The 25,904-nt window shown below is 37.9% G+C and overlaps 1 protein-coding gene across 12 annotated transcripts in view; it reads left to right on the top strand.

Moving 5' to 3' along the window:
- The first annotated feature begins 2,245 nt into the window (after positions 1-2,245).
- The window catches only part of CAPRIN2 (caprin family member 2), a 42,332-nt gene continuing 18,673 nt past the window's right edge, over positions 2,246-25,904 (top strand). For 3 of the 12 annotated variants that reach the window (XM_089920456.1, XM_022577884.3, XM_022577881.3), the window contains exons 1-9: positions 2,254-2,505; positions 3,627-3,892; positions 5,877-5,939; positions 13,213-13,299; positions 18,168-18,406; positions 19,662-19,744; positions 21,777-21,944; positions 22,886-22,929; positions 23,832-24,509. In XM_089920456.1, the coding sequence (XP_089776582.1) occupies positions 3,641-3,892; positions 5,877-5,939; positions 13,213-13,299; positions 18,168-18,406; positions 19,662-19,744; positions 21,777-21,944; positions 22,886-22,929; positions 23,832-24,509 (1,614 nt within the window). In that variant the 5' untranslated portion in view covers positions 2,254-2,505; positions 3,627-3,640. The other 9 variants (XM_089920460.1, XM_022577896.3, XM_022577880.3 and 6 more) reach the window with 8 other exon arrangements.

Below are 25,904 nucleotides of genomic sequence, written 5' to 3'. Positions count from 1 at the left end.
TACAAGATAATTTCTCATATCTCCACTCATATGCTTCAACATCCTTTGGTGAATTAATCTTTCCAGCTTCAACAATACGTAGCTACATTAATTTTAAGTGACTACAGCATAACCATTCCTATAGGAACCATGCATTTGCTAGACAATGCATATTTAAAACCTTCACATTTTCAAGGTATGCAAAGTTCGGCTGTTTTTACAGAAATGAGATGATCCATTATAAGTCTTCAGTACTTTTGTTTTTCTATTTTGAGTTTGTTGTTTTTGCTATTTATTCCTGCAGGTTTTATTGAATTCCCACTCAGCTCCATGAGGGCAGGGGCTATATTTGTCTCACTCAACATTGTACCCAACACATATCTGGTGCCCAATAAATATTTGGTTTTCTCCCCAGCTTTACTGAGATATAACTAACATAATAAAACATATTTGTTGAGTGAATGTATTCTTTCCCCATTGATTTGAAACAACTTTTAAAATCACATTTAAATATAGTAATTTGTTGCTAAGCTTAGAGGTGGCTATCCACAAATACTGCCTCACTGTTGGCAAGGCAAATCAAGGTGTAGAAAATAGGGAGTGAGGGAGGGGAAAATAAAGACAAGCCCTAACAAGTAAAAATTGAGGGGGCACGTGCTTTCAAAATAAACTGAATTCATTGGCTTTAAAGATCTTTTCTAGCAGGAAAGATTTTTTCTGAATCACCTTTTTCATTTTTTTCAGAAAACATCACTGCAACATTATCTATAAGGTACAATCTCCTACAAATGTTATGCTGTGCTTATACAGATGGTACCTTACCAGACTTGAAATTTAATTATGTTTGCTTTTGCATCCTTGATTCATTTTCTGAAATATGTTGGGAAATAAAACTGTATAGATTTATTCAGAATTATTCCATTTAGTGGAATATTTAGGATCCATGGCTAGATCTATATGACCCAAGGAATAGTTTATTATTGGTCAATTATAAGGCAAACATTTAATGATTAATATGTCTGAAATACCATTCTGAGGTTCGCTATTAGTTCAGGCTACAACAGGCATAATCTGTGCTGTAACTTTGAGCCTGCTCATTGATCCAAAAGTGTGTCCTTCACATTTTTTTTTTAACTTTGTCCACTTTTTTGCTTCCTCCCCTCACGTTAAGCAGCTTCTGCTCTATCTCTGGTTGTAAACAACGAATCAAATGGACAGTGTAGTATTTGTCTGACCCTCAAGGTCACATATGGGATCCAGAGATTCAAAGCTAAAATGAAACATTAAGGTACAATAGGTTACCAGAGAAGGAAAAGAACACAGATAAAAACTGGCAAAATACTGTATCAAGAAATGTTAAAAAACATGATAATTTTTGTGTAGGTTTCCCCAACACTTTTTAAACTGGACTTTGGTTTCCTTGATTATACTTCTGATTTTTCTCTGTTCTTCTCTTGCTAGTTTAAATAACTTTTATCAGAGCCCCAAGGACAGGACCTAAAACAATTCTATTTGGTGTAATAGCTGGACACATGGTAGGTATTCCTGTTTTTCTTTTCTTTTTTTCCCCTCTTATTCTTTTGGTATGAGAAACACCATACCTTCCTTCAGAAACACTGATGTATTTCCAGCCTTTTCTCTTAATTTGATGCAACCTTACCAAGATTTTTATCAGCTTTTTCTCTGAGTGACAACGAATTAATCTGTTTCAAAGCAACAAATGACACAGCCTAAATAAAATCTTGTTACTGAAGGTTGCGGAGTCACCCACTCCGTTTTTATGGCAACGCTGGTTTGGAGCATTTTGCTCATACATGCTGTCCTTTCTGAGGAAACTGTGATTTTTTCCCCATCGTACTGTGAAGGATGGAATCTGGGGGTCAAAGGCATCCCTGCATTTCAAGAGTGCCCACCTCAACCACCAGAGGCTCAAGCTCGGTTTAACTGGCAATTCCACAAAGGGCTCGCTGCGCTTTTCGAGTGATCGAAATCACCTGTTCAAGGTCGCACATCCAATTGTTACTGGATGCAATCATCAAGGTCGGGTAGGGCTGCGGGGTCTGCGGCCCGCCAGCTCCCGGCGGCGACTCAGCAGGCCCACCTGGTGCCCCGCAATCTGCGCAATCGCTGGGAGAACGCGCCCTCTCGCGACCGACTTCGCGCCGCAGCTGGGCCTGGCGCAAACGCCCCCCGGGCGGAGGCCGGCGGCTGCAGGACCTGGGAACCGGAAGGAGGAGGCGGCGGCGGCCCGAGGCTGGGAGAGCGGGTGGGGGCGGGGCGCGCCCATATAAGCCCCGTGCGGGGTTGAGGGCGGGCCTAGGTGAGAGCGGCTAAGTCGGCGGAGCGTCCGGCGCCGCAGACCCGGCCAGCGAGGCCTGGGACGGGAGAGGGAGGAGACTGGAGGAGGAGACGGGAGTGCGGGGTGGCGCTGGTCCACCTCCGCAGCTCTCCTGGCTCCCGCCGGCTTTCGAAGGCGGGCCCGTGCTGCGGCAGCGGCGGCGGCAGCGGCCTCGGCGGCCTGCGGAGGTGAAGCCTGGCTGCCGCGGCCTGGGTCGGCGGCGCGGGGTCAGGTGGCCGGCCCGCGTGGGTGGGCAGGGTTGGGCGGCCGCCGCCGTGAGTGCAGGGGCGGCTTGGCATCCTCGGGGCGGGGCCCTGGAGGGCAGGTGGCCCGTGCGTCTTACTGCAGGTCGGTCTCCTAGAGGCACCTGCAGAAGTGGCCCCGGCCGTGTGCTTCGGCGTCCGGAGGACTGTGGGGAGGGCGGGGGTCGCTGCCTTCGGGGTGCCGAGGGCCCGTCGCGTAGAAGCGCCTCTCGCCCAGGCCCTGCAGGGGCTTGGGATCCGCGCCGGCTGCCTGGGGCCTGTTGTGCCCTTGCTTTGGGGATGCTCCTCAAGGGGAGTGGGGGGAATAGCGCTGAGGCGCGGGGGTGGAGGGGGAGCTAGGGTCACGGTCGGGACGGTGTAAGACTCGCCAGGATGAGCCCTTAAACCGGTTGGATGTGAGTGGTTATCAGTTAGTCTAAACAAAACTGAACACCAACTCGGGGCGGTCGCAGCTTCACAGAGTACCTCGCTCTAAATGTCCAGTAGTGACGGACTTGCCTTATAGGCCCCAGAGCAATCAAAGGGAAGTTAGCATTCTTATTCAAGAAGTTTCTCTTCACTTAGTGAATGAGAGCTCTAAAAGAATTGTGTGTGTTCGGGATTTTCTTTTAAAAGTCGTTGTTAGTGATTGGGGTCGGGGCTGCTGGTGAGGGATAATGTAGAGAGTTTCGAATGGCTGCCTTGTCCCGATGGAGAAGGCTTATTTTTTGTGTGTCATCACTTGACCATAGAAATTATTCAATATGTGGATTGCCCTCAGCTCTGAAGCCACTGCTTGATTAGCGGCTCTTCCTCCCTGTGTGGGAAATTGAATTTCTGGAAACGTCCCCCATATTGTAGATTTTTGCCTACGTAAAGGCGCCAGTGCGTGGCACTAATTGCCTTCAAGGTAGTGAAATGGAAGTGTGGTATTTAAAGCATCATTAGGTTTTGAGCTCACTTCTGTGGAAGAGAATTTTGAGGGCGTGGGTCTAGACTTTTCAGGGAATTTAAAGCCTCTAGTCGTAATTGACTTTTATACTTGGTTTTTTTCTTCCCTCTTTCAGCCTCATCTGTTTCAATGGTGCAACTCTCTTCATCTCCTTTTGGTTACCAGTCACCTTCAGGCCATTCGGAGGAGGGAAAGGAGGGGAATATGAAGTCAGCCAAGCCCCAAGTGAACCACAGTCAGCATGGGGAAAGCCAGCGGGCCATGAGCCCCTTGCAGCCTGCTCTCGGTTCTGCTGCCTCTCCTTCCCAAGCATATGAGACATATATTGATAATGGACTCATATGCCTTAAACACAAAATCAGAAACATCGAGAAAAAGAAGGTAACTTTTTTTTTTCCTCCCAGCCCTGTATATGCACCATCTTAAATAAGGGTTAAGGAACTGGCATTTTTGCTTTCTATCAGGGCTCATAGGTATTCTTCCTAAAGATTTTTTTCCTAAAGATTTAAGTAACCTTGAGATTTAGCTGGCTAAAATGTACAAGTGGGCTAAATATTGGCTATATTAAACACTTTCTGTTTGATTTGTCAGAATAACTGAATAAAAATATTCTTCATGGTAAAATTATTATGCATGCTACTGTTGAAATACTTGAAGAGCTGGCTACTTTAGGTCAGATTAATTCCTTGAGTGTCGTATTAATGTTTCTTTTCATAAATGAGTAATAGTCTGAATTTTTTAGCTTGTTTTCCTTGTGACTTTCTGCAGCAGTTGATATTGCAGTATAGCTGCTGCAGTCTTTGGAAGCTTTAATGATGGTAGAGCCAGAAAATGTTTTAGCACTAATTTTTGTGTTGCTAGGTGATCGTTTAAGATTGGTAGGTGAAAGCATTGTAGAGAGCCTTGTGAAGTTACTCAGGGTTATAATCAGCCTAACGTTACAGTAAATGCTGATGTAAAGATCCAGATCATTCTTCATTTCCTGAGTCATGTAGCCTGTGAAACAGTACTGCACGTAGCTTTGTTGTGTCATGATTCTCTTTTGCTTGGGATAGTAAGGTGAGTTAATAACTATCTGGACCTAGGAACTCTTAAATATTTTTATGCCAAGACCTAGTTAAACCCTAGGAAAGTTGCTTTTAATGGAGGAGGGTGAAGAGATTTTTAAGAGTCTGGTTGACTCTTTTTTCCTCCCCCTTCTCCCCTCCCTTGGCCGCCCGCCCCCGCCACCAACACACACACTAGGAAGGTAGTGAAGAAGAGCCAGTTACTAGTAGCTTCTCTGTAGCCCTAGCTCTCACCAGTTGTCTTTTGAATGCATGCAGTTGATCACAAGTGTGATAAGGTGAGTGTGCCTGGGTCAGCACAAATTCCCTGCCACTGTGGGAAATTAGTCAAAGCAGGATCTATTGATAGAGACTCATTAATGTCTTACCCCAGGTGGAGGAACTACATATATATGTATAATTATGCTCTTCAGTTTAACTATAGTGCCTCTTTAATTGTGAATACCAATCTGGTCAGTACTTATACATTTGTTTCAAGCTTCTGGAAGAGCATTTTAAAGCTATCCAGCCAATATGGAAGGAGCCTAAACATTGCTTTTAGAATACCATAAAGGGTCATGTCATTATTATGTGGACAATAAATGCAATTAATTTGTCATCTATTTACTTAAATATCAAATTTTATATGAAAAATAGCTGCAAGTTGAGGCTACTATAATTCAAGAAAAGAAGTATTTTACATTTCTGTACTTCCATTAGGAAGTTTCCTATGGAACAAATGCCTACATAATTCAACAGGTAACAGTTTCAGTATGAGGTTAGAGTAGGACTTCTCAGTCTCAACACTATTGACATTTTGGGCTGGATAATTCTTGGTTGTGGGGGGCTGTCCTTTGCACTGTAGGATGTTCAGCAGCATCCCTGGCCTCTACCCACAAGACGCCAGTAGCACCTTCTTCCTCCCTCCCATCCCCCAAGTTGTGATAACCAAAAATGTCTCCAGCCATTGTCGTATAACCTTGGGGGACAAAATTGCCCCAGATTGAGCACCACTGGGTTAGGAGCATATGATTGATTAAATCCCTGTGTGTCACGTAGTCTAATTATAGAGGCCATTAAGAGAAAAAGATTTTATTACTGCTTAACTTTTGTAATTCCAGACTAATGTTGATTGTGTGTAATATTTTTTTCCCTGACTGGAACTCACCTACAATTTCTGCTTGCCTCGTAGTAAAATGTTATTCTTACAGATTGATAGCTAACTTCAAGAACTTTGTTTGCATAAGGAACAGTCTGGTATTTAGTTTGTTTCAGAATTTTATATCAGGTTGTAGTAGATACAAGTTTCTCTTTTGTAGCTCAAACTGGAAGATTATAAGGATCGCCTGAAAAACGGAGAGCAACTTAATCCAGACCAGTTGGTAAGTGGTTTATGATCCTTTGGCCAGACCTACTGATTTTCTTTTCTTAGTAAAACTCTAGATGAATTTGGGGGAGACCAAAGATTTGATAGGCTAAAAAAGAAGAGTGAGAATCCACTGGATTTTTCAAAGACTTTGTCTTCACCTATTAGATCTCATAGCTTTGACTTTACTTCTTTTGCACTAGTAGATGGTGTACGGATGGGTGTGTGTGTTGTCAAATAAGAGGGAAAATGTAGACTATCACTTAAGAGTTAACGTATGGATTTAAATTAACCTTTCACTAGAGTGCACTAAAGGAGAAGAGCAGGGAATCATCTAGCTTTCTACTTTTCTAAACCTAACATCTCTCTGCTCTGAAATATAAAAGAATATTTACTACAGCTTGCCTTGGTTTTCTCTAGTTGCTTCCCTCTAATTCCTTTGATGGTTTCTCCCTGCTTTTCTATCCTGAATTGCCATGTTCCTTCGCAGGAGGCATGTTTATCTGATAGATAGATGTTGGGCCTTTTTTTTTTTTTTTAAATCTTACTATAACTATTTACTATTTACCACATTTAAAAATATTGTTTACCTTGCCCATGGTATACCTGGTAATTGCAAATTTTACCTTGCCCATGGTATACCTGGTAATTGCAAATTTTATCTAATATGGTGAAGGAGAGTTTTTGCAATATGGAAAATTTAAAAGATGCTTTATTGATGTTTGCCATTTTGACCTGATCACATCTCCTGGCTAAGATGGGGACAAAATTAATCTAAAACTTATTCGATCTAGCTTGTAGATCTGTTGTCTTTTATCTTTTTTAACTAAAATTTTTGGTTGTGAATCATAGGTCCTGGTATTCAAGGGCTTTTCCCTTGCCATATTGCCTGTTCTTCACTGACCTCGAATTTTTGTGATGTAGTAAATTACAGTTTTGCTGAGGCACAGATTTGAATTGTCTGAGCTCCGAGAATGATGGGCTTAGATAGCTGGTGAAAGGACTTAGCTGGACATTTCAGCGTTTCAACATGGCTTTGTTTTTAAGTAGTCATGGTATATTCGATAACTTTTAAAGTGATGAAACTTCCCTTTGTGTAAATACCCTTGGAGGAAATGTTCTGTTACAGTAGTGTTTTTGACTTTGGGGAAACATAGGGAATGGGAGTGGGGAGGTTGGTGGTTCTCATGATAGCTCTGTAAGAAAAGTCGAGGATATTCTGTATTTCAGAGCTCCAGCCAGGTAAACTTTAATCTCAGCATTTCATTACTGCCTTCACAACTACATGTTGCTTCTATAGTATTAATTTAGATTTCTTGAGTAATATCCTGACACATGCCAAATTTATATTGCCAATAGATGAGTCCTCTCAACTCTAGATTCTTATGTCCAGTTGTCTTTGACATCTTTGACTCATTTTGCTTCCCAGAACCTGTTCCTCCTTTAACCTTCACTATGTCAGTTAAAGGCTTGATGAATTAGAAGGATGGAGTTGCCCAAAACCTTGGAGAATTTCTCGTTTTTCTCCTCATACCTCATATCTAGCCCATCAGCAATTCTGGTCAATTCTGCCTTCAAAATAAATCCAGAAACAGACCATTTCTCATAAATTCTGCTTCTGCCTTCCTGTTCCACACCACATCACCTTTCATCTGCATTACTGTAACAGCTTCCTCACAGGTTTTTCTATTTCTGCTCTCTCTCCAGTCTATTCTTAACATAGTAGCCTCAGTAATTCTTTTCAAATACAAGTCAGATGGTCATTCCTCTGCTCAAAAGTCCCTCCCTATTGGTTCCCATCATGGTGGCAAAATGTCCTATAAGGCCCTATGGAATGCGCTCCCCACTTCCTTTTACATCTTTATTGCATTTCCTGCACTTCTCTCTCTTGCTGGCTTCATCCCAGCAACACTGGCCTTCTTGCTGGTCCTCAAACATCCCAGCCACACTTCTACTTCAGTGCTTTTGCATGTGCTGTTCTTACTGCCTGGGATGCTTTTTTCCCAGATGTCTAAATGGCTCCATTCCCAATCTCCTTCAGCTTTTTATTTGAAGGTCATCTTAGTAACGCATGTCCTGACAATACCATACCTCCATTCCCCCATTCACACTCTTTTGCTCCTTTCCTTGCTTTAATTTTCTTAATAAAAGTGCTTCTCTGACAAACTGTAAAGTTTTATCTCTCCTTCTCTTACACTGTAAGTTCCATTAAAGTAGAGATTTTGTCTGTTCACTGTTGTTTTCCTAGTACTTAGAATGGTTTATAGTATATGGTAGGCATTTAAATATGTATTACATATAGATTTACTAAATATAAAATGATTGAATGTTAGGTTTTTAGGTGTGATTAAGTATATAGTTAGTGGTACTTTTGAGAAATAACATCTCATACAAGGAATATATACTTAAGGTAGAAATTTAGAAAATGCAGATGAGTCAGAAGAAAAAAAATCTATAATCTGACCCCTCAGAGAACTGTTGTCAGTAGTATAGTACTTAATTTAAAAGCTCTAAGTTTAGTTTTTAAAGTTGCAAGTAATTCACATAGTTTAGAAATCAGGAAATATTAAAAAAGATACAGTTTTTCTTTCACCCTGTCCTTCCTCTGTTCATTTCTCATCTTACAAAATAATGATTCTAATAGGTTACTTTGTATTTGTCCATAGTTTCTTGAAGCCTGTATACAGTTTAGCTTAATATAGATACTTCTGGGGCCTTTATTTTTGCTTCTTTTTTTCTTAGTGTACTTTATTTTTTGGGCAGCTTTAGAAATTGAGCCGACAGTAGAGAGAATTCCTGTATACCCCTTGACCCCACCACACACGCACAGCCTTCTCAGCTGTCACCGTTCCATACCAGAGTAGTACATTTGTTACAGTTGAACCTACATTGACACATCATCATCAAAGTCCATAGCTTACATTAGGGTTCAACTCATTCTGTGGGTTTTGACAAATACGTAATGGCATGTATCCATTGTTATAGTAACACACAGAATAGTTTCACTGCCCTAGACATCTGTGCTCTGCCTGTTCATCCTTTATTAATATGGTGTCAGTGTTTCCATAATACTTTAAAGTTTGGTTGAAATGCTCTCAAACTGTCAGCCTGGTTCTTTTTTGGGTGGGAGTGCTTTGAAAATATTCTCCATTTTTTCTTTGAAAATTGATCTGTTTAGATTTTTATTGTTTTTGGAGTCAACTTTTTAAAACTTTTCCTTGAAAATCACTAATATTTCATCCAGTTTAAAAAAATTATTGCAAAGATTGGGACAAAGTAATTATTTATAAAAGCCTATTTCTGTATTACTTTATTTCTAACTTTGTGTGGTTGTATTTCCTTGTTTACTCAATTAAGTTAGTATCTTAAAAAAATTCTTTTTTAAAGCCAGCTTTTATTTTTTCTCTCCTACGCCTTTTATCTTTTTGCTTTCCTTTGGTTTATTTGCTTCATTTTCTATCTTTAAGCTGAGTGCTTAATTTGTCCTCCCCACCCCCACCAACCTATATGTATTTAAAGCTGTGACTATTACTTCAAGCACTGCTTTGGCTGATATTATAGATTTGATTTGATACTGTTTTCAGTATTGTTGGCTAGAAGTTTTGTAATTCAGTTTGTATTTCTTCTTCAACCCAACAGTTATTTGTAATACTGTAAATAAAACTTTCTATGATCTGCGTGATTATATGTGCCTAGCTAATGTAACCTCTTTTGGTAGTACCTCTTAAGTAACCTGTTGAGACTAAGCTATAGACTTCTGAGATTTCACTCTTGCTAACATAAACTTAGATTTCTCCTTTAAAATAGTAAGAAAAGTGTCTTAATGAAGTTTTTCAGAGTCCCATTTGTAACTTTAATGTCTATTTTGATTCAGGTCTGGATTTGAAACGGAAAACCGAGACTCAAGTGAGTGCTTGAGCAAAAGGCAACGGTACTTGATGCTTTCAGCTGCTATACCTGTAGTCTAAGTCAGAGCTTTTGGGAGCTGGTACCAAGATAGTGGCAGAGGGGTTTGAATAAAGTAGTTGGATTTGAGAGGTAAAATCAACATAGCTTGGTACTGTGTAGGAATAGAGAGAAGAACCAAGAGTGGTTTCCAGGTTTCTGGCTTGACCAGTTGGGTGGATGGCAAAACCATTTATTGGGCTTGGAAACACCGGGAGAGAAGAATGTTTTGGGAGGATGCGATAAAGAGCTCAATTTTGGACCATTGATTTTAATGTGCCTGTGAAACATTAAAGGGTGAGATATCTAGTAAGTATTTATGAGAAGGTCTGGAGCATAGAGAAGTTTAGTCTACAGATCTATCACCTGTATGGCTGCTAATTGAAGCCATGAGAAAAGATGAGACTATCACGGGTGAGAGTATAGAAAGCAGAAAAGAAGCGTAAGACAGAATGCTAAAGAAATCTGACATTTCATGTTTGGATAATAATATTGATAGTGGCTAAAAATATTGATAGTGAACTTACTTTTGGGCCAGGCATCATTCTCAGTGATTTATAAACGTGAAATCTTTTAAATTGCACATCTCTGTGATGTAGGTCCTATTATCTTTATAAGTGCTTAAAAACTGAGGTGAGAATAGTTAGTGGAAAAATTGCCGGTAAATAAAAAGCTGGAGAAATGGGAAGTTAGTGTTACAGAAAAACAAGGGATCTTAGTAGAGCAGGAGGATGCCTTTATGTTGAAGTCTTCTGAGAAGTTAACCAAAATGAGAGCTATACAAGATGCATAGGTTTAAAGGATGCGACTGACATCGCTGACTTTAGCCAGGACAGTTCTGGTGGAATGGTGGAAACAATTCAGGTTGATAAGGGCTGAGCAGGAAATGGAAACTGTGTAGGCATTTTTGATATATGTCTGAGACTGGAAGGATGTGGTTGCCAGAAGGGCACTTTTTATTTTTCTTATTTAGGTTGGGGGAGACTTGAACTTGTTAAATGCTGGTTTCAGCATCAGCAGAGAGGGAGAGGCTGAAGACATTAAAGAGGGAATCAGAGTAAGATCTCCCATGAAGGCAGAATTGAATAGGATCCAGGGCACAGGTGGAAGGACATCTCCTCCACTATATAAAGAAAGAGAGAAAGAAAGGATGGATCCACATTTGATGATGGGAAGTCGAGGTAGTTCCCATTTGATTTTGCTTTTCTTGAGTCAAAGTTAATACCATTTGGGAGTAGATATGAAGCGGTATTCCTTTTTAGTTTTACATCCCTTTGAGGACTGTATGATATGGTTATGTTATCTGTGCATTCTTGGTTCTATATTTGGAAGGCCTCTCTACCTGTTTTATTAAGAAATATGTAGTCCAAACAAGTATTGCACGTAAGTTACAATGCATAATAAAGCAAGTGTCAGAACCCACTGCTCAACCCAAATAGTATATTACCAACAACACTGAAGCTCCTTTGCAGAACTCTCTTTCCTGTAACCTGACCTTGAACTTTTTTCCCCTCATTCCCTTCCTTTTGTTTTAACAGGACTAATTTGTTGTCCTTAAATCTGTTAGGGTTGCTTTTTTGAAACTTATGATAAATGTTATACTGTATATTCTTCAGTTTATCATTTTTACTCATGATGTTTAGGATTTTTATATTGATGCAAGTAGCTATATTTCATCTGCTTTTCTCTACTTAGTAGTCTGTAAATAGATGGATGTTTGAGTTGTTTATTTTTTGGCATTCTACTTTGATTGGTCTTATATGTGTTACTGAGGTACAGGTGTAAGATTTCTTCAGGGTGTATACCTATCATTGGGTTGTAGGGTATACCCATAGTTAACTTCATAGTAAAAATGTTAAACTATTTTCCAAAATTATTGTACCAATTTATGCTAAGACAAGGAGTACACAGGAGTTCCTATTGTTCTGTACCTTTATAAAGACGTAGTACTATCAGATTATTTTAAAAACAGCTTTATTGAGGTATCATAAATATATTGTAACATTAACCCATTGTAAATGTACAATTCAATAATTTATAGTAAATTTGTAGAGTTATGCAGCTATCACAACAATCGAGTTTTAGAACATTTCTATAACCCCTTCAAGTTCTCTTTTGTGCCCTTATTTGCTTTCTATCTCTATAAATTTGGCTTTTCTGGATATTTCATATAAAATAAAGTCCTGCATCCGGCTTTTTTGACTTACCATTATGTTTTTGAGGTTCATCCATGTTATAGCATGTATCAGTAATTCATTTATTTTCATTGCTAACTAGACTTCCTTTGTATGGTTATAACACATTTTGCTTATCCATTTACCAGTTGCTGAATATTCGGATTGTTTTTATTTTGGGCTATAATGAATAATGTACTATATAAATTTACTTACAGGTCTTTAAGTGGGCATATGTTTTAATTTCTTTTGGGTAGATACCCAGAAGTGGAATATTATATTATTTTAACCACGGAGGCTTTGTAATATGCCTTTGTCTGATTGGACAAGTTCCCCATCTTGTTCTGTTTCATAATGGCCCTTTGAGGTAAAGTCCCACCAAAAAAATAGATAACTAATGAGAACGTGCTGTATAGCACAGGGAATTCTACTTCACTGTACAGTAGAAACTAACACAACATTGGAAAACAACTATACCCCAATTAAAAAACAAAACAAAACAACCTACCCCTTCTCTAATTATCAACTTTGTTCATCTGTGAAATCTCAAAGAAAATTTTCCTCTTTAAATTTACAGGGAATTCCCTGGAAGTCCAGTGGTTAGGACTCTGCACTTTCACTGCTGAGGGCCCGGGTTCAATCCCTGGTTGGGGAACTATGATCCCACAAGCTGCATGGTGTGGCCAAAAAAAAAAAAAATATATATATATATATATATATACAATATTTCTGTCACAATACTTAATTTGTCTGTTATAGGTAATTATTTACAAGTCTTTCCTACCATAGTATAAGTTTCTTGAGGTTGCTTTCATCTGTGTGATTCTCACTGTGCTACTTGTGTAATATATTTGTATAGTGAATGAATATTGACAGAGGAATCCTATTGGCTCAGTGCTCTTAAAACCCACAGGCCTCTCTGACCTTAGACTTTATAGATAGTCAGCTTTATTATTATTATGGTTCAGATTTCTAGCATAAACAATTGAATTTTTAAATTTAACTTTATGTAACTTCTATTAAATACTTTCTCCTTACTTTTTTTGAGTATGTATAGTAAATGGCTAGTTCCTAAAGTCTTAAATCTCCTCTGCTGTTATTAAGGAACTTATTTTGAGATATTTGTACTTAGAAGTTCACAGAATTGATTTTTTTTATCCTATTCGGTAGGAAGCAGTTGAGAAATATGAAGAAGTGCTACATAACTTAGAATTTGCCAAGGAGCTTCAGAAAACCTTTTCTGGACTGAGCCAAGATGTGAGTATGTTTTCTTTGCTTTTCCTAAAACGAACTTAACCACTGATCTTGAAGAAAATATCAAGTGTCTGATAATGGTGTTTGGTTATTGTTCATCTCATTCCTGCTGATATTTTATCGGGGGAGGTGGGGTGGAGTATAGTTTCTGAAGAACTAGTGTTTTCAGATTTCTAGAGTCTCAGCACAAATGTTATCTGAATATGAGGCATTGTGAATAAAGTGTTAGTTATCTAATGTGTATTATTTCACTGTGGAATTACAGAAATCATTGAGAAGGGGCATGAAAACTATTTTGACAGATAACATTTATTAAAGACGTTTTAGAATATAGGCTTGAAAATTTATATTACATAGGCTTGTAAGTTTAGCGTTACTGGTAGACTCTTCTTGAGAGCGTGGTAGTTATTACCAGGAAAATTTATGGTTCATCTTACATTTAAATAGCGTTAAGTCTGGTCCCACTGCTTGTTTCAATTGCTCTGTGTTGGCAACTCAAACTTTTCTCTTCCACAGATTTAATCAGTAATTAATAGTGAAGGCTTAAGCATTCATTAATGAAGTATTCTTCATTGTTTTAGAATCTTAGTGTTAGATGGCCCTTGAAAGATCACGTTCTACCAGTTGAGGAAATAATTTGGTAAATTCATTTCTGAGATGGGGAGCATGCCTCATAAGATAGTCTTTTCTACTTTTTGGATATTTTCTTGTTTGGCGAATTAAAATTCTCTTCTCCATTCCTGTGGCATCAAAAAAGAACAAATAAAAAAATAAAAACCCCAAAACATCATTCTGAAGCTGAAGACAGCTACCATCTTAATCCTTGTAAATTATAGTTCTGAGTTGCTCCCTTCTGGATGTCTGACTTAATTTACTTTTGAAAGGTATTGTGAAACCTAAAATAGTGTAGTATAGAGACACTTCCTTCTGTTTTCTGGATAATTCTGTTAATGCAAGTCTAAGATGATATTAGCTTTGTTATCCATAGCACACTTTAACTCGTGTTTACTTATTCATCACTTAATTATAATACTTTCTGTTAGTTTCACAGTTGTTAAATACTTCTAGGCTGTTTTAGATACAATACTTCTAAGTCATTTTTTTTCTTGTGTGATTGATTCCCCGTCCACCCACCCCCAATATGTTAAGTTTATTTAGTTTTGGTCCATTGTGCTAAATAAAAGATCTTTTATATCTGCCTTCTGGTTGGAGGTTTGAAGTATATTTTTATAATACTTAAAAATTTCTGTTAACTCTCTTTTCTGAGTTACCCTGTCAAATTTTCATTTTCCACTCAGGTGTTTTTTTTTCAATGTATGATGTTCTTTTTATTTATTTATTTATTTTTTACATCTTTATTGGAGTATAATTGCTTTACAGTGGTGTGTTAGTTTCTGCTTTATAACAAAGTGAATCAGCTATACATATACATATGTTCCCATATGTCTTCCCTCTTGCGTCTCCCTCCCTCCCACCCTCCCTATCCCACCCCTCCAGGCGGTCACAAAGCACTGAGCTGATCTCCCTGTGCTATGCAACTGCTTCCCACTAGCTATCTACCTTACGTTTGGTAGTGTATATATGTCCATGCCTCTCTCTCGCTTTGTCACAGCTTACCCTTCTCCCTCCCCATATCCTCAAGTCCATTCTCTAGTAGGTCTGTGTCTTTATTCTTGTCTTACTCTAGGTTCCTCATGACATTTTTTTTTCTTAAATTCCATATATATGTGTTAGCGTACGGTATTTGTCTTTCTCTTTCTGACTTACTTCCCTCTGTATGACAGACTCTGGGTCTATCCACCTCATTACAAATAGCTCAATTTCGTTTCTTTTTATGGCTGAGTAATATTCCATCTTATATATGTGCCACATCTTCCTTATCCATTCATCCGATGATGGACACTTAGGTTGTTTCCATCTCCGGGCTATTGTAAATAGAGCTGCAATGAACATTTTGGTACATGGCTCTTTTTGAATTATGGTTTTCTCAGGGTATATGTCCAGTAGTGGGATTGCTGGGTCATATGGTAGTTCTATTTGTAGTTTTTTAAGGAACCTCCATACTGTTCTCCCCAGTGGCTGTATCAGTTTACATTCCCACCAGCAGTGCAAGAGTGTTCCCTTTTCTCCACACCCTCTCCAGCATTTATTGTTTCTAGATTTTTTGATGATGGCCATTCTGACTGGTGTGAGATGATATCTCATTGTAGTTTTGATTTGCATTTCTCTAATGATTAATGATGTTGAGCATTCTTTCATGTGTTTGTTGGCAGTCTGTATATCTTCTTTGGAGAAATGTCTATGTAGGTCTTCTGCCCATTTTTGGATTGGGTTTTTTGTTTTTTTGTTATTGAGCTGCATAAGCTGCTTGGAAATTTTGGAGATTAATCCTTTGTCAGTTGCTTCATTTGCAAATATTTAGATTTAAATCTTTTTTTAAACACCATCCATGTGCCAGGCACCTATGGAGGTTCACTTTTTTTTAAAAATTAATTTATTTTTGGCTGTGTTGGGTCTTCATTGCTGTGCGTGGGCTTTCTGTAGTTGCGGCGAGTGGGGGGGGGGCTACTCATTGTGCCTTCTCTTGTGGCAGAGCACGGGCTGTAGGTGCCTGGGCTTCAGTAGTTGTGGCGTGTGGGCTATAGAGCAGAGGTTCAGTAGTTGTGGTGCACGGGCTTAGTTGCTCTGTGGCATACGGGATCTTCCTGGACCAGGGTTGGTACCCATGTCCCCTGCATTGGCAGGCGGATTCTTAACCACTGCATCACCAGGGAAGTCCAAGGTTTACTATTTTTATAGCGAAGTACTTTCCAGCCTAGGAATTTGGGGGCTTTCTTTTTTAACTCTTTCGTCAGACCTCTTCTATGGTAGCCTGTTTTGCAGTTTGTGTAACATTTTCTTCTTTCCCTTCAAACTAAAGTTGGAAGCCTTCAGCCCACCACATCTCTCTTTATCTTCATGGTATGAGCTTTGTCCTTTGGGGATTTATCATTCTAAGTCATGGTTCAGAAAATAAATTTTATGGTTCGGTGCTATTGGTTGACAGCAGTTTACTTCATATCTTCTTTCTAAATCAGTTTTCAACTGAAAGAAGAGAAGTCACCTGATTTCTTAGTTTCCACATAAATAATAGGCTGCCGTCAGTGGTTTTCTTGACATCTGATTATGACGTAGGAGACAGCATGTTTCTTACTTGATACCTGATAGAATCGATAAATATTTGAGGTTCTGTCATGTGTCAGACTCTGTGCTGGGTACTAGTGATATACTGGTGAACAACAGAGGTATAGTCCCTGCCATCATGGAGCTGAAGCGTAAGGGGGATGCAGCTAAAGAAAAAGATAAGCGTTTCATATAATAGATACTTTGATAGGGGAAGTTCAGGATGACCTGAGCCCATAAGAACACCTAATCCAACCCTGGGAGGTGGCCAAAGAGAGATCTGAGGTAATCATGTGATATAGTCCTGAAGATGTCCTCAGCACCAATTGCCTTTTCTTATACCATCATGAATCTGTGTCCAAGGGAATCCCACTGTCTTGGAGAGCTAGAATTGCCACCTCTATCGTCTTTCCTCCTCTCAAGCAGAAGCTGAGTTTGGTAAGTGTTATTGGTGTAAGTCCATATTAAGGTCTTGGAAAAGGCTTTTCTGAGCCTTTGCCGTCCTGAAGAAAATACCCTTGCCCACGTAACCCCCAACCAGTCCATTCCTCACTCTTAAAATTTTATCTTCAGCCATTGTCTCTTGTCCCTGGTAGTAGCACAAGTCATATTTATTAAGTTGCTTTCATACCCTGTAGAAAGGAATTAATAATGCCATAATGAATCTTTTTCCTGAGGTTTTTTTTTTTTAAAGCCCCATCTTGATTAGGATTTATGAATGTCTCTTTCGTAGAGTTTTAAATGTTGATGCTGAATCAAAGTACTTTAACTCATCTATAGGAAAAATATAAAAGTTTTTTTTTTGTTATCTTAATTTTCATACCTTGAAAATATCCAATACGTTGGAAACATTACAAACAGAAAAACACCTATGGGGAGAAAAGACCTTTTGGGTTTCTCAGTGGAAATAGATGGTACTTTTTGTTATTGGTATTTTATAAATGAGAAGCCACTTTTGGGACCCACATATTATATCAGACTTTAAGGTATTACAGTTGTAAGCTTTAGAGTAGACTCGGAGCTGCTCAGTCTACACACACACACACACACACGCATTTGAGGGAAAACTTACATTCCACTAATTCTCCATGTGTGTTTCCATGACAAACTATTATGAAAATCTCTCTCAATTTTGCTTAAAAGAACCCCTGTTTGCTATGGCTGTTTTTTTGGCATTACATTTGTAAGACATTTTATTTCTGTTTGGTTTTCAGTTCCTTATGCTTTAAGCAGTCTTCTTTGGTTGGTTGAAAATCAACCATTTTAAATACTCTTCCCCTGGAACATAAGATTTAAAAAAAACCCCAAACTAAACTGAAGCATTTTCTTAAAATATTTAGCCTAAAAAGGCTTGGTATACATAATGTGGAAAAGTAAAACCTTATGATTAATATAGACATTAACGATAGGTACTTTGCTTCTCATCATGGTGATAGTAGAGGTACTAGGTTCAACCTGGGGTTGGGAGTCACATATTTGGACTTCTTTAGCTTTGGTTAGCTGAGACAAACCAGCTAAGTACTCCGTGACTAATTTAGCTCAAAAAGCAAGCAGGCGGTTAAATGACCTTGTCAGTTTCACAGTCAGTGTTACATATTTGAGATTTATCATCTAATCTCAACTCTTTGGGATTGGACTTTTGTAGACGAATGGATTGCTAGTATGGGTTGTGGAGAGTTGTCAGCCTTAATTAGCGTTTGTTTTAACAGCTGCTTAAAGCGCAGAAGAAAGCCCAGAGAAGGGAGCACATGCTAAAACTTGAGGCTGAGAAGAAAAAGCTTCGCACTATACTTCAAGTTCAGTATGTATTACAGAACTTGATGCAGGAACATGTACAGAAAGACTTCAAAGGGGGCTTGAATGGTGCAGTGTATTTGCCTTTAAAAGAACTTGACTACCTCATTAAATTTTCAAAATTGACCTGTCCTGAAAGAAATGAAAGTCTGAGGTAAGTTAATGAAAATATTTTCCTGAAACAGGATACATAACACTTTAGTCTAGCTTTTCAGCATGTATATATGTATATGTATGTGTGTATGTGTATATATATATATTCAGCTTTGGAAACGTTGGCCTGCCCAGACTCTCACGAGGTTGATAGCCTGTCTACTAAGAAAGTGAATTTGAATGATCTCATTAACCTGCTTCTTTATTGTAACACTGATTTTTAAAATGTCTGATCAAGTTTTAACCTTGTATAGGTATTAACCATAATACTAATTATGTATATTCTTTAAAATTTTTTGTAATTATATCAGGCTGTTGTGTTACCTGAGAGTCTTTGCCTCCTTACTACTGCTGTACTTAAGTGGAGGTGAATAAAATTTAACTTGATTAGTATCACTAAACTGTCAAAGTAAGAATTATTGAGTGTTCTTCTTAGGCTGTGAGTAAATACTGAGAAACAAATCGAATAATTTAAAATATAAAACCAGCAAATTGAGGCAACCCAATTTTTTTCTCCTACAGTATCTATTTACTGTTTTTGCTTAGATGGAGTAAATCAGCTAATGAGCAGAAGCTGTATGCTTTTGGTTTGTTAGATACAGGTTGTTTCAATGCTGGGTCTGTTAGCCATGCAAAAGCAGCTAGATTTCAACTGCTTTAGAAATTAGCCCTATCAGTGCAGGAAAAAACCTGATAAAACTCTTAATTACCTATATATAGCCATATATATATATATTTATTCCCATCCCAATAGTCTGTTCCATCATCATTACCTATTTGGATGCTTCCTTCTCTTGCTTCACTTTGGTAGATCCAAGGAACGTGGCTTACTTTAATATGTGAAATGTAAGTGAAACAATTTGAAAAATGAGCTGCTCTCTTTAAAGACAAATGCAGCTCTTAATATTTCCATTCCACTGTTTTTTTTTTTTTTATCTAGGGCATATACTTGATAATGAAGGATACCACACTGATTGCCTTAAACTCTTTTTGGTCTATTCCTTAATAGATGTATTTGGTAAAATCTTTATTTTAGTTGTTTTAAGGAAAAATGCTGAACATTTGAAATCCATAAATGGGTATTTAGTCATCTTTTATAAAATTTCAATTTTTCATTTCCAAAGAGTAAAAAAACACAAAATTAACATTGAATGTCTTAATTGTTGATGGGTTATATTGTATAAATTGTACTGCTCCATATATAAATATATGTGCCTCTAAAGCCACTTTGTTCTGCTGCTGCTTTTCCTTGTCAGTGTTGAAGACCAGATGGAGCAGTCATCCTTGTACTTTTGGGACCTTTTGGAAGGTAGTGAGAAAGCAGTGGTAGGAACGACATGTGAGTTTTCTCTACTCTGGACTTATGCAGTAAATACTAAACTTTACATCTAGGAGTTTAGTATGATATCGAGGGCCAAAACTGTGTCAGTCCATCAGAACTTACATGTCTGACAATACTAGATTCATCGGCAGAATGATATCTTTGTTTAGTTCTGTTAAAAGCAGCTATTGTATAATTGTACTCGCTAAAATGGAGCCTAGGGAGAGTTTTGAGGTGACGAGTCACTGATTTGGGAACAAGAGCTAGGGACTAGTGCTTGAGCATTTTGGGGTTCAGTTCTCTATTGTGCGTGGTAGTACCTGTTCTATTTACAAATCTTAAATCCACATATTGTTAATATCAAGGCTTATCTATCAGACCTGCTTAAGAAAATAAGAATGATTTGGCTACATAGTCTATTGAAATATTGTTGTCTATTGGTCTGGAAATGATCTGGGGAGAAAGAGTCCTTTTGGCTTCCTAGATAGGCTTTGGCCAAATGACCAAGTACAAATGTTTGGACATGAAGTACACAGTTTTGTGTAGTTTAGGATAATGAAAACTCATTGGAAGCTGGTAAACATTTTTGTTACTAGTGATTGCTTCCTTTTTAAAAATATTTAAGTATGAATAACTATCTCAATTTCTAAGTCCTTTAAAGTTTAAACCACAGAAATTTATTGCTTGGCTGGAATGCAAAATGATACAAAAACTTTGGAAACTAGTTTGTTAGTTTCTTATAAAATTAAGCATGCACTTACTATATAACCAAGCAGTTACACTTCTGGTACCGGAGAGAATTGAAAACATACATTCACATGAGTACTTGTACATGATTGTTCATACCAGCTTATCATAATAGTCCCAAATTGAACACATCCCGGATGTACACCAACTGATAATTAATAAACAAAATGTGATATATTCATGCAATGGAATCTACTCAGCAATGAAAAAAGGAATGAATTATTGATACTGCAACAGCATGTATGAATCTCAAAATAATTATGCTGAGTGAAAGAAGCCAGACAAAAAATGAGAACATATTGTATGATTCCATTTATATGAAATTCTAGAAAAGACATAACTAGAACGATAGCATGTCAGTGGTTGCCAGGGAGTAGAGGGAGGAGATTGATTATAAAAGGGGCATAAGGGAACTTTTTGAGTTGTTTAAAATGTTCTGTATCATGGTTATGGTGGAAGTAACATGACTGTTAACACCTGTTAAAACTGTACACTTAAAATGTGAATTTTGTAAATTATACCTCAAATTTGATTTAAAAAAAAAAAGGTCATCTGTGTGTCACAGTATTTCTGTGAAAGGAATAGTAGACCCAAATCAAGTATGAGAACTCTGCTTAATTTGGGAATTATGTTTTTAGTGGATATTAAAAATAAAATAGACTTTAGACCTATTTATGGTACAGTGACTTTAATAACATCATTTTAAGATTTTTCTTGATCATCAAATGGTGATGTGCTAGGAGTGAAATATAGCATAACTCAAGAGTAAAATCTTAATCATGGAATTTTATACTTTAAAAATTCTTTAGAGGTTGTCCAAAATAGGTTTTTCTAAAGTTTATGTTTGAGGAACTGTGTTGTTTATTTCTCTTAAAGCCTAATTACTTGGGGAAGGTAGAGTAATTGCTTTTTGTGATGTCTTGAGGGCAGATGGGAGGAATCACTTTTCTCTCAGCTCAGGGAATAGATGTGTGCTTTTATAACATACTAGATAAAGTCCTTGATTGGAGTCTCTGATTTTTAGCCATTTTTCAAATGGTGGAAATGGAGGCCCAGGGAAACTTAAGTGACTTGCTAAACTTTGGGATTCTGATTTTTAAAATTTATATTGATTCAGCATGACGTAACGATGGACTGCATATTTCCTTTTCATGATACGACCAGTTCTTTGAATACCCTCAGTGTAGACTGTTATAATGACATACTACAACTAGGATAAAATTATATTACGATTTCTATTCCAAATAATTTTCCATGAACTATTAGGCTATGTGATAACGAAGTCTTAATCACTCTTTCTTAGACAAACACATGAAAGATCTACTATCTAAATTGTTGAACTCAGGCTATTTTGAAAGTATCCCAGTTCCAAAAAATGCTAAGGAAAAAGAGGTATCATTGGAGGAAGAAATGCTAATAAAATCAGAGAAGAAAAAACAATTATCGAAGACTGAATCTGTCAAAGAGTCAGGTTTGTTGTGATCTCTGAAATTGTTTATAATGGTTGCATTTTTAACACTTAACCAAAATGAGTCAAATCATTGTAAAATGATTATTTTAATTTTCTACATGCATAGAAATCTTTACTTGCCCCAGGATAAGCCTAGGTTTAGGACACATCTCTAGGCTTTACTACCATGATTTGCAGAGTCAACCTTAATAGAAACATTAGGTTATACTTTGTTACAAGAGAGTACACTGTTAAAATGAGGCATTTATGGAATTTGAATTCTTTGTTAAACTATTAAAGTTTAACTCTTTGTTAAACTATTAGGATCATTCCATTTAAAACCATTGTTTAAAATGTGAGTTATAGTACATTCCAATACTGTATAGAACAAGAATGTAAATAATCTAAGGTTAACATATTGATTTAGGAAAAAAATTGCCAAAATCAGTAAAAGAAATAATGTTTTTCAAAATTCCACTTTTCTTGGGGAAGAAATACTTTGAGTAAATGGCACCTTGGCTATTTATTGTTGAGGCTGGATTTATTTAAGAAATATTACTTCTAAGGAGGTAGTCCAAGCAGCCTTTTGGTAGCCACTAGCAAGATTCGAGCATTTCTCGTTTACCCCATGGCACCAGAGCTATAAATCCAACTTGAAAGAAGCTGTGTTTGTGGGTAAGAGGAGATAGTCCTATTTTCAGTCGGAAATCAGTTTTTAACTACAACGTGACTTCAGAAAAGTGTCTTATATAAGCAGAGCTACTAGCTTCAACTAGCCTCAGACCACATGCTTTTGACCAGCACCCAATAGTGAGAATTACTCCTGCCCTGAATGTACTTAATTGCACTATCCTTTTTCTGTTACTATTCTGAAATTTGTTGCTGGGATGAATTACAGTGTAATCAGTCTAAAAACTTGTAGTTTACCTAGTGCTTATTCAATATTCCTTTTACCTTCTCAGAGTCTCTTATGGAACTTGCACAGCCAGAGATACAACCACAAGAGGTAAGGTACCGAAAGGTAATTTTCAGTCAATTGTGTTTTTCGAGACTTTTGTATATTGTTGTGGTTAGGAGCTGAGGCTTTGGAGCTAGACTGCTTAAGCTTGAATCCTGGCTCTGCAGCTTATTAGCTTAATGACTTTGGGCAAGATATATAGCCCAGCTGTGTCTGTTATCCTCCTACATAAAATGGGGATAATAACAATGCCTGCCTCATATGGTTATTGTGAGGTTTGAAGGTTAAATCTGAATTACTTACAATTTGGCCTGGCACGCAGAACGGCTCAAGTGTTAGCTGGTGGTGATGGTGGTTTTGGTCCCTGTATAGGAATTTGAAGATGGGTGGGATTTTGCTCTTTCCAGAATTTACTCATATTGGTAATAGAAGAGGGCATTTGTTCTCTTTCTGAAGTGACATCGGAATTCATGGAAGCCGAAAAGAATGGAAGAAGCAAAATCACAGTATGATTGATATATAATGGGAATAAAGAAAAGGCTGGTAATTCAGGAAACATAAGGCTTCAGTGTAAAGAGTAGGACTTTGTGTAGTTGAACTACCCTCTGCCTTAACTTGAAGGGAGTCAGGTGGTCCTGAGCCTGGCAGAGGCAGAGTAACCTTGGTAAAAGAGCCTGAGTCAAGCAAATATGGCACCACGGTGTGCACTGCTTACCAGTCTTAGGTGAATCAAATATAGGTTGCTACTTCTGAAGTATACTTTTGAAGTTTGTCTTTCTGTTAATTGAGGGGAAAGGAATGGACATAAAAGTAGAATACTCTTTTCAAGTAGGATAAGGTCAGAAGTTTCCTGTTAGCACAGTGGCTCAGACCAGTGGACATAGGAGTTCAGTATTCCCTTCAAGGTCTTCTACAGACTGTGACTTGAGCACATTTTCCCTGTGGTTTAGTTTCTTAACAGACGCTACATGACAGAAGTAGATTATTCAAGTAAACAAGATGAAGAGCAATCTTGGGAAGCAGATTATGCTAGAAAACCAAATCTCCCCAAATGTTGGGATGTGCTTACCGAACCAGATGGTCAGGAGAAGAAACAGGAATCCTTCAAGTCCTGGGAGTCTTCCGTGAAGCACCAGGAGGTATCAAAGCCTGCAGTTTCCTTAGAACAGAGGAGACAAGAGATTCCAAAACTCAGGTCCACTCTGCAGGAAGAGCAGAAGAAGCAGGATGTCTCGAAAACCAAGGCAACTCCTAGCCAGTGGAAGCAAGAAGCTCTTAAATCCAAAGTGGGATACATTCAAGAGGAACAGAAGAAGCAGGAGACACCAAAGCCTTGGCCAGTTCAGCTGCAGAAAGAACAGGATCCAAAGAAGCAAACTCCAAAGTCTTGGACACCTTCTGTGCAGAGTGAACAGGACATCACCAAGTCATGGACCACTCCCACGTGTGAAGAACAGGATTCAAGACCGCCAGAGACTCCAAAATCCTGGGAAAACAATGTTGAGAGTCAAAAACACCCTTTAACACCACAATCACAGATTTCTCCAAAGTCCTGGGGGGTAGCTACAGCAAGCCTCATACCAAATGACCAGCTGCTGCCCAGGAAGTTTAATACAGAACCCAAAGATGTGAGTTGATTTGTATCGGTTTGTTCCTATCAATGTAGGCATAAATAGAGATTTGTGGTAGTGATAATTTAAAAGTTCTCTTTAGGAAAAGATCAGTAAAACCCATGTTTAATTAATGTGTTAAGTATTTCACTTAGCTCTTTAATGCATAATTTGTTTTCCCTAGAAAATTGGAAGCAGATTTAATCTGTCATTTGCGCCTAACCTGAAGTGAAATTTCCACAATTAGAAAATATTGTTTTAGTGCTCAAATTTTAATGACATGATATAACATCAAAATAGTGGATAGTTCAGAAAAAACCATAATGTTGAAGAAGTGAGAAACGTAAATGCGTGTCAAAAGGCAGGAGACCTTTTTCTGACAAGTTACATTTTTCTGTATTCTCTTCCTTCTCTTTCACTTATAGTCACTCAAATTAGGCTGTCCTCTTTGAAGAAGGTACAGATGGTCAGGAGAAGAAACAGGAATCTTTCATGTCCTGTTTCAGAAGAAGCAGTAGTTGGGGAAGGATCTGAATTAGTTATCTATTTCTGTTTCAGAAGAATTTTCTGCAGATGAAAAGTATAGCCATTAAATATTCTGTAATTAGGTTTTGGAGTATGAGATTTAGTTCAAATATAAGGCCTCATTCTGCTAATGATAAATAACCCATGTCAGTAAGATAAGAAGCCTTATAATGAATAATCTTGGATACGATGCTAGTTAGTGTCTTTTATTAAAGTATAAGTTATTTACCACTGTTTCATTGCAGACTTGTTGAAGACTTGTTACCACCTTGTTGGCTAAGAAATGTGAACTTGCTACCCTCCCAGTGTTCTCCATATACATCTAGTAGTGTTACTGTACTTCCACACCATTTTAGCCAAAGGCATGCCCGGAAATCTTTGGTCCTCTAACAGTTTGAAAAACATTTTGCTAAGGACCTACTTTATTGCACAGGGAACTATACTAAATATTTTGTAATAACCTATAAGGGAAAAGACTCTGAAAAAGAATACACACACACACACACATAAAACTGAATCACCGTGATGTACACCTGAAATTAACACGATATTGTAAATCAACTATACTTTAATTAAAAAAGGTGGGGGGAGAAAAACATTTTGCTTAGGGAATTCAAAGCATTGCATTTTATAAATTACCCCCGCCTCAATTCTGCCTTATGGGAAGAGAATTTTAGAATTATTTGTCTCCTTTTATTTTCCTTTCTTCCTCTTTAAGTGGTAATATAATTTTAGCTCCTTCCTGACCCTGCAGAAGATTGATAGCCTTTTTCATTAACTAGATATCATATGACAGTAATTGTAATATAGCAACTATTTTGAGAGATTTATATCTAAAAACCCAATTTAATACCTCAATAAAGCTGTTTAAAAAACCACAATTAAAAA

Source organism: Delphinapterus leucas, chromosome 11 (assembly GCF_059928025.1).
Source record: "Delphinapterus leucas isolate spDelLeu-1000000601 "Yukka" chromosome 11, BTC_Dleu_Yukka2, whole genome shotgun sequence".
Classification (NCBI taxonomy): Eukaryota; Metazoa; Chordata; class Mammalia; order Artiodactyla; family Monodontidae; genus Delphinapterus; species Delphinapterus leucas.
The sequence above is the reverse complement of the archived record's forward strand: the minus strand, read 5'-3'. Positions and strand labels throughout refer to the sequence as shown.